This window comes from Rattus rattus, chromosome 6 (genome assembly GCF_011064425.1).
Source record: "Rattus rattus isolate New Zealand chromosome 6, Rrattus_CSIRO_v1, whole genome shotgun sequence".
Classification (NCBI taxonomy): domain Eukaryota; kingdom Metazoa; phylum Chordata; class Mammalia; order Rodentia; family Muridae; genus Rattus; species Rattus rattus.
Window position 1 is genome coordinate 98937674 of NC_046159.1, and position 13068 is coordinate 98950741.

The 13068-nt window shown below is 40.4% G+C and overlaps 1 protein-coding gene across 2 annotated transcripts in view; it reads left to right on the forward strand.

The window, feature by feature from the left end:
- Nucleotides 1–13068, forward strand: part of Trpv5 (transient receptor potential cation channel subfamily V member 5) — a 23505-nt gene continuing 10437 nt past the window's right edge. The window contains exons 1-8 of one of the 2 annotated variants that reach the window (XM_032906674.1): nucleotides 1–110; nucleotides 3783–3880; nucleotides 4016–4138; nucleotides 4630–4767; nucleotides 5138–5236; nucleotides 5409–5581; nucleotides 5714–5860; nucleotides 8008–8220. In XM_032906674.1, the coding sequence (XP_032762565.1) occupies nucleotides 1–110; nucleotides 3783–3880; nucleotides 4016–4138; nucleotides 4630–4767; nucleotides 5138–5236; nucleotides 5409–5581; nucleotides 5714–5860; nucleotides 8008–8220 (1101 nt within the window). The remainder of the gene's footprint in view (nucleotides 111–3782; nucleotides 3881–4015; nucleotides 4139–4629; nucleotides 4768–5137; nucleotides 5237–5408; nucleotides 5582–5713; nucleotides 5861–8007; nucleotides 8221–13068) is intronic. The other variant, XM_032906675.1, reaches the window with a different exon arrangement.

A 13068-nucleotide genomic window follows, 5' to 3' on the forward strand; every position in this document is an offset into this window, starting at 1 on the left:
ATGGGGGTGAAAAAACCTTGGATCCAACTTCAGAAACGTCTCAACTGGTGGGTCAGAGAACAAGACTGGAACCAGCATGTGGATCAGCTTCATATGCTACAGCAGAAAAGGTAGGCTCTTCGGGGTGCCCACTCTACTGCGTAGATTCTTTTTTTTTTTTCTTGGTTATTTTATGTATTTACATTTCAAATGTTATCCCCTTCCCCACTCCCATCTTCCCTCCCTCTTCCCTGGCTTCTATTAAGTCCTTTTACCAAAGCCATAGCCTGTTTCCCTGAGAAAATACTCAAACTCAATGCCAGGCTCTTGCCTGTGTTTACCCCCTCCAGCCTAAGTGGCACACTTCTCCAGCTAGTATGGGTTTGTATACCTGGAGATCTTGAATGTGGATATAAAAGCCCAAATGACGCTGAGAGTTAAACTTCTCTTCCTGCCTCAAAGAAAGAGGTAGAGAAGGGCTCTAAGGAGACAGATATAAGCTTGGTGCATTGGTGGGGAAGCCAAGCAATAGAAGGTCGTTGAGGAATAGCTTGTGTGGGTAAGGGACGATATCTTGCAGGTTTTGAAGGGGCTTTTGTTTAGCAGACTTGAGAGAAGGAACATGGAATCATTATCAGGAAGAATGACAGTTGATTACCTGGGCAAGGGGAGGAGGGTTTTGTTTATGTGTTTGTTTGTATAATGCCTGCAGGTGATTAGCTGAAGGCAGTTCAGGTGAGATTGGAGTACTAACTTCAATTCTACATTTTAATTGTGGTGCTTGTCAGTGATCATTAAGATAACTGAAAGTCTTTAGTGTAGGGTTGCTGATCCATCTCTAGATAGATCATTTCTGACTGAATTCTGAACCCGAAGTAGGAAAAACTGTCCAGGCAAGGGACCAGAGATCCTCCCTCAGGTGAGCTTCTGCTTCAGAATTTGTGGAATTTGCTTCACCTTGAGAGCTGGCTAGAACATGGAATGAGATGATGACTGAATGTCTGCCAGGGCTCAGAAGAGCCTTGTGCTTGGTTCAGTGTTCAGTTTGTTCTGCTTGAAAGTGTTAATAATTGTGAAGGAGTCTTGCATTTACCATTTGTTCTGAGTCCTTTCACTGTTGAGGTACTCTGTTTATTCACAAAGCTCCACCCTAGGTTATGAAATGGGAACTTCAGTTTCTCCACACCTTGCATTAGAGCAGGACTAGGGTAGACTTTGAGTTCATTTGGTTTCAGGAATTTCCTCAGCAAAGGTGCAGTGGGGTCAAGGGTTGCATTGGACAAGAGCTTTATATAGTAGGCTCAACACAAAGGGTAAACTCTGAAATCTAGTCCTAGTTACTCTGAGCTGGTCAGGGCCACAAAGCTCAACTGAGACTAAGAGCTTAGATGAAATAGGACAGGGTCTGAACTCTGGCTCGTTATGTGCCTCCTGGGACCATTATGCAGAAAAATAAAATGTTTCTTTAACTATAAAGTTCCACCACACTCTTTCTTCCAATTGCCTCAAGATGAACTGGAAGAGAAAAATTGGGGACTTAGAGAAATCAAAGAGAAATAACCATAAGCTCTCTTCTCTGCTTTCCCTATGGCAACCAAATTGCTAGACTTATGTTTGCCTTAGGAACCCAAATTATGTTTTCTAGGAAAACTGGCTTCAGCTTTATCTCCTATTCCATTCAGATCCAGGCAAAGCCAAAATCAGAGGTTCACCCCGGGGCTTTTGTAAGAGAAACCAGCGGAGAAGCCCAGAGAGCTCAATTCTCTTGGTTGAAAACAAAGTATTTAGCATTTTAGGTTTAAATGTTAAGTATGGGAAGACCGCATGGCCTATAGGTACCCTAAACACTCTATTCACAGCTGAGAAGTGCATTTCAACAACCCAAAATAATGGTGAGAACTAGAGTAGGGACAAATGTAAGAGTCCAGGGCTCAGCGTTTAACAGCTATTAAGTCTAGGTCATGAGTTTCACAGAATTGGTAAGGTCTAAAATTAGTTTGAGTCTTTCAAGTGTCTGGTCTCCAAACTCATCTTGGCTACAGAGAACAGGTCTAGCTGGCCTGGGAGCCTGAAGAACTGACAGGAATATCTCCTCCTCCTCTTCCTCCTTTTTATCTCCCTCTACTCCCAATCCTCCTCCAACCACCTCCTGCTCCTTGTCTACCGTTTAGGCTCCTGACACATTTATTTATTTATTTATTTATTTATTTGTTTGTTTGTTTGTTTGTTTGTTTATGGTTCAAATGAAGTTCACCAGGCTGAGATCCTTTTTTTAATTTTTCATGAGGATACTCCAAAACCCACTGAAAGCCTTGGGTTCTCCTTCCTCAAGAACTATCCCTTCTGGTTGGTTTCATTAATTAATTAATTTTTAAATTTTGTATGTTTTAGCTAAAATATAATTACATCACCTTTTCTCTCCAGTCCTAACCCCTTCAAACTGATTGTCTCTTTTTCTTTGATTGTCTCTTTTCTTTTAAACACACACACACACACACACACACACACACACACACACACACACACACACACACGAATACAACTTTCTAGTCCTCAGCCTCCTGCAATCTTTCAGCCTTCTCTTCTGTGATGTTCCTGAGTAGGAGTATGTCTTAGTCACCATTTTATTGCTGTGAAGAGACACCATGACCATGGCAACTCTTATAAGAATGACAAAGTAGAGCTGTCTTACAGGATCAGAGGTTCAGTCCATTAAAGTCAAGGTGGAAGCATGGCAACATCCAAGCAGGTATGATGCAGGAGGAGCTGAGAGCTCTACATCTTCATCTGAAGTCAGCTAGCAGAAAACTGGTTTCCAGGCAGCTAGGATAAGGATCTTAAAGCCCACTCCCACAGTTACAAACCTACTCCAAAAGGCCACACCTACTCCAACAGGGCCACACCTTTTAATAGTGCCACTTCCTGGGCTGAGCATATACAAACCATGACAGTGTTGAAGATGTATGCACTGGAGTTTGTAACCCCATCTTCATTGATCTCTGCATGGTGTCCAGTTTTGGATTTCTGTAATAGTCTTAATTTGCTATAAAGAGAAGCTTCTTTAATGATTGAGAGCTATACTTAACTGTGTGTATGGTGCCAAGTATAAGAATATCGTTAAGAATTATACTCATCTAGCAAATTGGTGGAGGTAGGTCTTCTAAGATTCATATCCTCACTAGTCCCATGTACTTGGTTATGTTTTTTGTACCAGGCATGAGTTCCTTCCTGTTTATTGGACCTTTAGTTCAATTAGACAGCTGTTGATTACTACAAAGATAGGAATGTCACTATTGTACCTTCAGAGATACCTTGTCATTCTGGTCAGTTTTGCGCTTCACGGATGTCAACAGCTGGATAGGACTATTAGTTGTTTTGTCCATTGGCAGCTGGTGTAGGACTTTCTGGTACTCTGGAAGATAGACCACACAAATGATGCTTTCAGGTTAAATCCAGCTTGAATAATTTGAGACATATGTATAAGTTCATTGTTTTCAGACATATGAAGAACTGTCCCATCTACTGATCAACTTATAGCTAAGACTTGGGGTATACCCAAGCCTTCATTTTACGGGAGAAATTAATTTGAGAGGGACAACAAGGGAAATCCTAGGAGCCTTAAAATAAGCTCTTGTCCTAGGGTTATATTAACCCTTGAGTCCAACAAGTAGTTCAAGAGAGACAAAGTTGATTTGTTATTTTGTACTGTAAACATCATGACCATATTAGAGAATGCTTCTGCCTCCTCTGACCATGGCCTGTCTCTGATGGTCACTACTGGACTTCTTCTCATCTTCCTCCAGTATTTGGGAGTCACCACTGCTTAGAGCAGCCAAGGAAAATGATATGTGCACACTTAAGAGACTTCAACATGACCAGAACTGTGACTTCCGACAAAGAGGTGAGATCAGAATTAGTGAGATAGACTTGTGTTTGCAAATGGCTGCGTGGAGAAACTGCTGAGGTGCTTCTGGAGCTAGGACCCCCGTGAAGGAGAATTGCAAGTGTTTGGAATTCTTGGCTTACTCCATTCCAGGAGCTCTGGGGGAGACAGCACTGCATGTAGCAGCCCTCTATGACAACCTGGACGCTGCTATAATGCTGATGGAGACTGCTCCACACTTGGTCACGGAGCCTACACTGTGCGAGCCATTTGTAGGTGAGGAGGCTTCACAATAACTTAAAGCTAAACATGGGTGGGTGATCTACCATTTCTAAAATATATCTGTATAAGGTAGGCTCAGGAAGTGGTGGAGGGTCATCAAGAGTTGAGACAAGTACAAGACCCCTACACCTTGGGTTTTAGCTCCCATGGCTTGCTTTTCATTTTTTCTATTCCTCTTTAGACTTCGCAGAGTCCCTTAGACCATTCACTGTTCTGATTGTTTCTCTCTGCCCTTCCCCCCTCTCTCATCTATATCATTATATATATAGCAACCCCTAAATATCATTATATGTATAGCAACCCATAAATAGAGGAAGTATAGAGACATTGTTCCAGGAGTCTGAGGGATTAACTATCCTTAATTCCTGACTATTCTCCCATCTACAGCAGAAATTTGTCTGAAGAACTGTCAGGGAAGCTCTGTAAGGGGTGCTGGATTGTGATATTCTAGACAGAACTGTTGCTCACAGTTCTCTTTGGGCCAGGTCAGACTGCACTGCACATCGCAATTATGAACCAGAATGTGAACCTGGTCCGTGCCCTGCTAGCCCGAGGAGCCAGTGCCTCTGCCAGGGCTACAGGTTCTGCCTTCCATCGAAGTTCCCACAACCTCATCTACTATGGTGAGAACCAGGGTCAGGCTTAGAGAAAGGGGAGTTGGCAGTGGAAAGCTGGGCTTGGCAATAAATTAATTAATTAATTAATTAATTAATTAATTAATTAATTAGGCTATGAAGGAGCCTTTCCTTGGTTTCGTGTTTCAAGAAGTTGGGAGGGGTTAATACTTCTAGGACTTAAGACTTAGAACCAGAGGCCAAGGCCAATCCCTCCACAACACTCCATCACATTTTTTTCATTGGGTTGTGCTGGGCAACTGATCCCAAACCCCAAGCTGAGATGTGGGAGGAGAAGGAAGTTGTGGTCTGGAGGGTAAAAGTCCCTCTCATCATCTAATCATGTTCTCTACTGCCATGGATTTCTTTGTGTCCACAGGAGAACATCCTTTGTCCTTTGCTGCCTGTGTGGGTAGTGAGGAGATTGTTAGACTGCTCATTGAGCATGGAGCTGACATTCGGGCCCAGGACTCTCTGGGTAAGAGCTGGGATGAGGAGAGAATCCTGGAGAGAGAGAGAGAGAGAGAGAGAGAGAGAGAGAGAGAGAGAGAGAGAGAGAGAGAGGGAGAGAGAGAGAAAGAATCTTAGGTTAGAGGATGAAATCTTCAACTATAGTACTATGGTTACATTGCAGCCTCTGTCTTCCCCAGGAAATACAGTACTGCACATACTTGTCCTACAGCCCAACAAAACCTTTGCCTGCCAGATGTACAACCTGCTACTCTCCCATGATGGGGGAGACCACCTGAAGTCCCTGGAACTTGTGCCCAACAACCAAGGACTCACCCCTTTCAAGCTGGCTGGGGTGGAAGGCAACACTGTGGTAAGAACCCATCCCTAAGGTTTCTCCTTAGTGACCTTTCCCATCACTAGCAATGTGTAAGTGACTTGGTCCACGGATGTTCTCCAGATCATCTAACACACTAACCATTCAAATGCTCTCTTGCTTCACCAGATGTTTCAACACCTGATGCAAAAACGGAAGCACATCCAGTGGTCATTAGGACCCCTAACATCTTCCATTTATGATCTCACAGAAATTGACTCCTGGGGTGAGGACTTGTCCTTTCTGGAGCTTGTGGTTTCCTCCAAGAAGAAAGAGGTATAAATGTCATAACAGGTTCATGGGAAGAAAGATATTTTGAGATGTTGCTTTTTCATCTACTGTAACACTTTGATCCCAAGATACTTAAGAGATTTACGATAAATAGAGAAGAGTCTTTAGGAGAAAATAGTTCCTATAGGTGCCAATATCATCCAACATTTGTCTTCTGAGACTACTTTCCTTCTGCTTAGCTCTAGTCTCTCTCTTTACGTATCTCATTCTAATTTTTCAGATAAAGAACCTTCTGACTTGGAGTCACTTTCTTCATTCCTTTGTTCCTTTTTTGCGTCCTTTCTTTCTTCATTACTTCCGTCACTCAGCATATTGAGAGTATACTTTGTCACAGACAATATACCAAAAACCAAAGAGATAGATAGAGGCCAAAATATATGTCCTTTCAGCCAATTTCTTCAGTTTTTGGATTGATGTTCTCACAAACTGCAATGGAGTTCGGTCTGTACCCCGTTGCCAGTATACACTGGGTACAGGGGCAGGAAAATAGAGGTGGGAACAATTTGGATAGATGTGATAAAATATCTACAGCAAGATACAAAGGGGAGAAGATAATGGCTGAGATGAAGAGACATCTGAAAAAGTAGGAAGAGGCATATTCAAAATGAGCAGGAAGGATTAGCCATATGAAAAAAAATTCATTTGAGGATGGAGGAAGACTTTGTAGACATGCTTGACAATCCAGGGCAGAAAGGTGAAGGAGCCTCCAGAGAGGAAGTGTACCCCACCCCCACCCCACCTCAGGAGTTGTACATCACTGAGGACAGTAAAAACAAAACATCCACATGACAGAACCCTAAGAGTATCACATAAAATTTTCCAGGGATAGAACACAGTAAAGACAGTGCAGATACAATGAACTGAACGGCATAGAGAACGGAAGAGACTAGAGTAGAGAAAATAGCTCTATCTTTTAGGAACCTATAGATATTGGGAAAACTGAGTTTCTATTGCCTATCTGCTATATAATAAAACAGTCACTTATATAATTCTAGAACAATCTTAGAAACACCTAAAGTTTGAGCAGCTTTTCTTAGGAGTGCAAACTCCCTCCCTATTATGTAGATTCAGCCACCACATTCCTCACTTTTTCTTTCTTCCTTTCTTCTTTCTTTTTTTCTTTCTTTCTTTTCTTTATTTCTTCCTTCCTTTCTTTTGTTTTTCTTTCTTTCCTTTTACATCTAAGGCTTAGAGTTTATTTCTTTTTTTCCCATTTATTTATCTCTCAATCTCTCCCTTGCTCGTTCATATCAGGTATTAATTATTTGCATTCTCTTATGGTTTTATACAACCTGTAATAAGTAATTTTCCTTCACACCTCCTAACTTGCTTTCATTTATAATTCTAGCAACTGATACTCTTAGTACCATCTTAAGAATAAGATTTTTCTGTTTTATGGCAAAAATCGATTCTCTAATTGGGGTCTTCTTCAACACTTTGCCCTGGATTGTTGAGCATATCTGCAAGCTGTCTTCCTCCTTCCACCCTCGAGGGAATTTTTTTCCTACCTAATCCTGTCTGCCTTACTTTGAATTTACTTCTTTTCAGATGCTTTGTGTCATCCATTATCTTTTGTTCTTTGCATCTTGCTATTTACTTCTCTCAGAGCACCATCCAATTCTGCCATCTACTATATTGTTTTTCACCAGTCTAACCATACTTCCAATGCAAATTGGACTATCTCTTGCTAGGAGTTCTCAATTGCTTTCTACTGCATTCAGAAAAAGAACTAAACACCCTACAATGACATCTACAGTGCATCTGCACAGTGATCTTTGTTATTGTTTATTTCTCCCATGTAATGTCTGTCCACTAATCTCAGCTGATTCTCCCACAGTCCCAAACACATCTTATGTGCAAATGAGCAATGGCTTCTCACACCTTCCTATCATAGTTCAGTCACCTATGACTCATCGATTATGGCCTCAATGTTGTTGTATGCACTGTGTTTACTTCTGTAATACTTCTGTAGCTCTAGCACAAAACCTAATATACAATAGAAATTACTAAGTGTCTATCAATGAAGTGAGTGACTGGATAATGCTGATGATAGTTGCTACCCTGGAATGCAGTTCAAAACTCAGCACTGCTCATCATGTCGATCATTCTATATTGTGCTTTCTTTTTGATAGGCTCGTCAGATTCTAGAACAAACCCCAGTGAAGGAGCTGGTGAGCCTGAAGTGGAAGAAATATGGACAACCCTATTTCTGCCTCCTGGGTATGCTGTACATCTTCTACATGATCTGCTTCACCACATGCTGTGTTTACCGCCCCCTCAAGTTCCGTGATGCCAACCGTACACATGTTAGAGATAACACCATCCTGGAACAGAAACCACTACAGGTAATTTTTCTTCAAAGGGATGAAAAGCATGAAATGATGATGTTGTCTACAGACCTTATTGATGCTCTCTAGGAAAGACACTGATCATGGGCCCAGGAAGTTGCCATCACCTTATCAGTAATGTAGGAATTAAACAGGAGATAAGGGGCCATAGATAGAGCCTCATCTCTAAAACATCAGTAAAAGTGTTTGTGTAGGAAATTACATATTTTCTCACAAAAACTTGTTTAAAGGTTGGTATTATCAAATTTGTTAATTTGTAAAATAGAGTTCCTCTTTACTGTTGGTTATCTATGTCTCTGTTGGATACTCTACAGAAAGATGCTCAAAATGGGCAGCGGCTGAGTATGAATCACCTGTGTAGGACCTGCTATTTTATAATGTCCTGCAGAGATCTGGCATGGTGAAAATGGACAGATAAAGGGGTAGAATAGATTAAAATTGATGTCAAAAAGAGCAAATTCCCATTTTGTTGTAACAAAGACAACAGATTCTGATGAGTAGCTTTAACCACATGTAGTCAACCAGTAGAACATCTGAGGGTTTTATTAATGAAACGCTATATGTTTACAAATATTCATCAAAAGAATAAAGAGATATAGATAAAAGAAAAAAATAAAAGAGAAAAATTGTGCAAGCTGAGAGTTGATTCCTGGAGATTTGTGGTCCATACAGAAACTTCCATAGGAAGAACTCAACATGGGTAAGGAAAGATGTGGTTTTGTCTAAGGAGAAGATAAATTTTCTCCAATCAAGAAGCAAAACCCTGAATTTGTTGGGTTAGATAAAAGTAGTACCCAGAGACAAGAACCCAAAACTACATGAAGATATTCCACCTTCCTTGTTTCTCTTCTTTTTTTATATTTTCACCCACTTTTTTTTACCTACTTATCTCTTTTTCTACACACACACACACTTAAATGTGTATGTATACAGAGCATACATATAAAATAAATGAATTATATTTATGGTTTTACTATGTATATACACATATATATGATACACATATATTTAACATGGCTTCAGTATGACTTATTATTCAACTGTAAAATTATTCTGAGAAAGAAGAGAAGAGAAGATGGAGGGAGTGAGAGACAGACAGACAGAGAGACAGACAGAGAAGCATGGAAGAGAAGAATGAGCGGGGGGGGGGACAGAGAGAGATTATTTTATCAGTAATATATACATAAAGGATGACATCACCAGCAGGTCACGAGTAGACACAGGTGCTTAGAGGAATTTTCTTCCTGTAGCTCCATCTGGGCATGAATGGTCAGACCAAGTATAGGCAAAGGGACAGCTAGGAAAGAAGAGTGACACTAATGGTAATTAGGTGGTTTAAGGAAATGACTGGTAATAGAGAAAAAATATAGCCAAGAACAAGCTGGGAATAGATGGGCTTTTCCATTGTCTTTGGCCCTGAGTCCTCCCACATAGTCTTTCCCTACTTTTGTCTCACACTTACCCAGAGATTACACAGGCAATGCAGATGAGGTTCCACCCTAACTGCACTTTGGAGATGATGAGCAATTAAGTAAGAGTAGGTCGCACATGAGTTTTTTCTCACTGGGGCAAGATGAATTATGCATAAACATATTTCTTTAACCCAGATAGTCTGTTATGTTTAAAAGATCCTTTTTTCTTTGCCTCAAGACTAAATATAGCATAACAATGGCTAAATACCCCAGCCATTCTTCTTTCTTTCTCCTTAACATCTTTAGTCCCTTCATTTTTGGTTCAGTCAATTATCCTGCACCAAATAGAGGACTCTTATTAAATATTCTTTCCTTTGCATCGGAGCAAGGCGTAGGAAGGTCAAAGATACAGTAATAAGAGATGTAGATAGCAAAGAACATCAATTAATAGTGCCTATTTTTTGGTTAATCTTTAAGCATTAGCCCTGAGTTTCTAGAATGTAGTGGTTCTAAGTCAATTTGGATTACATGAGGAGCTCCTGGACTTTTCAACATAGTCTGGAATATTCTGCTGTCACTTTATACCAAATTACTTGAATAATAGGAAATTCTCCTTTTTTTCTACTTCTTTATTATTTGAAAGTCTCAAAAATATAAAGGTATAAAAATATGCTGTCTAGACTTGAATTCAATTGTTAACCAATTAGTTAACCCAGGGAGCTTTTGATTAAATAAATGAATTTAAATTTGCTTAAATAAATGACTTTAACAATCAACGATACTAATAGCATTGGAACCCAGCATTTTGGGGCAATCTGGGACTGCTTTTTTGAATATTTTATGGCCTGTGGAAACTATTGGGATTCTAAACCTTAAAGAAATATTCTAGCTTCGTGTGTGGGATTTTATGAGAATACTCCAGCAACTCCCTGCTAGACATGGAAGGAATGGGGGAAAATCTTCTCTCTGCAAGAGGCAGCACAAAGTACATAAAAACTTAGCCATATAAAGGTCAACTTAATTTACCTTTGCTCAGATTTAGAGGTGTCAGAATGAGTATGTGCTTTATTGGTCAGCCATAGTTTTCAAGTAATTGAGAAGTTCAAGGCCTGGGAGTCAGATTCCTTGGATTTAAATACTAACTCTGAAATTAAATAGTTGTGTGACCAGTAGTAGAATGACAAGCAAAGAGATTGGACTTTGCCCTTACAAAGGGCAAAGGAAAGTGATACCTGCCAGCACTGGCCAGGGTAAGTTAAGATTGAGAGTTTCTGGTCAGCCTGAGCTACATAGTAAGATGCTCACTGCACCATGTCAAACTAAGCACACCAGAACAAAGGAAACGAAAATAAGAAGGGGGTACAGCCACACAAGAACAACTCACAAAGGAGTGGCCACTCTTACTTCATGAGTTCTTGGAAGAGAGAAAAAAAATCTCAATCAATTTTTCTGAGAAAAGCATTCCCACTTACTAGTTTATTTCCCTCTTCCATCTACAACTTCCAAGGGAACTGCTTCTCTGTAGTCCCCCAGTTCTAGCCCCCCCCACACACATGTAAATTAACTTCTGGATCATAAACTCTGAGAAGGAAATATTTCCTGGGAATAGAATCCTACTCTCCCATGGCCAGCAGTCCTTACCTCGGGATGCCTACCATAAAAACCTTTAGATTCCTTGAAGAAAAGTAATAGTTGACATAAACTACCCATTTGTGTTGTTAAACACTTACCAGTTAACTCTTGTGGACAGTACTGGTTAGGAAACTCTGTTCAATTTATAGAATCATAGAAATCCTTTCACTGGCAACAAGGCTCTTTGTAGGTCTGTGGTTTGGGGAACAAAATCCAAAGTCTGAACTGGACTTGTTTGTATGCTCTAGAGTGGTTGGTATCCCCAGCCTTTTTCTAGAGAATGTGTACCTTGCTCTTCCAGCTCATGGGTGTCTCAGGCTCTACTCTGCACTCTCCTGAGCATTCAATGCAGAACAGTTACCTCATAGAGAACAGTTCAGTGAAGTATGAATGTCTAGTCCCTGCAAGAAATCTGGTTACTGGAAACAATTAAATTCTAGGTTATCACTACTCCTAAAATTTCAGGCTGTTAATAATTCTCAAAATTCTTAGCCATGTGGCAATGCTGAAAATTCTGGTTATTTGCAGGAAGTACTTAGAGGAGTAGAGTAGAATGGGGTGTTTTTTGACATTTCAGGTGACCTTGAGCAAGGACTCTGGTAGTCTTAGAAGAATGCAGGCAACGGCCATCTTTTGCATTGGTTTCCTTCCAAATACGTTTCTCCACTTCTACTTACTGGTTTATTTCCCTCGTTCATCTGCATCTTCTAGGGAAGGCTGCTTCTCTGCAGCTTCCACAGCCCTCTTCCTTCTTTGCTTTTTGGCTAAATGAATAATTTCTCGCAGTGTTGTAAACTGTGTATAAAAGGTAAGAGTCAGATGCTAATGTCCTCAGCTAATATTCTTGAGGGAAAAGTATATCCTGTTTTAAGGTCTGGTTAACGCAACTCCATTGCTTAATGTGTGTGCATAGAGCATAAACACTCAAGGCAGAGAGATGTCAGAGTCATGAGTTTTGTAATGAGAGCTAATCTGGGCTTTACATTTGATCCTTATCTAACAATGAACACTTCTAATTAAAAGAACACATACACATAGATGTTAAAAATCAAACAAAAGTATTGATCAGGAGACACCATTGCTGTATGTGATGGCACACACCTAGAATTCTAGCATTCGGGAGGTAGAGGCAGAAGGATCACCCAGGAGTTTGAGACCAACCTGTTCTATACAAGGTGTTCCAGGCCAGCCACGGGCTAAATGGTAAGACCTTGTCTCAAAAAACAAACAAACCAAGCAAGCAAACAAACAAAAAAGTCAATGATAAATACATAGATAGAAAGACAGACAACAGATAGACAGATACCAAAACAGAACTAGAACCAAATAAAACAAAATAGCAATTATATCCTGGCCTACCACTCTTCTTTCTCCAGGCATTTTTCATTCCAGTTTGCTCAGTCAGGCTTTACCTTTTTTTCATGCCTCTATCTCCATTTGTTAAGTATGTTCAGACAGTATCTAGTGACTTTCTCCTCCGAAAAGTATTTAAGGAACACTGTCTAATACGATCTATGGTTTTATCCTGAAGGTAGTGGACAGCTAGGAAAGAAATAAAACAGAAGTCATATGATAATGTTCACATTTCCAAAAGATTAGTCTTGGAACTTGGAGGGAAGTAGAATGTGGGGATAAAGAGTAATCAGGATGATAGACAGCCTTGCCTTTGCCTGAAGGCATTGAGTCCAGCTAAATGAAAGAAAGAGACATGGCCGGAGCTGAATGGCTGAACAGACAGGCGTTGAGGCTGTGTGGCTGTGGTAACTTAAACAGTTTGCCAAACACAACCTTGATCCCCAAA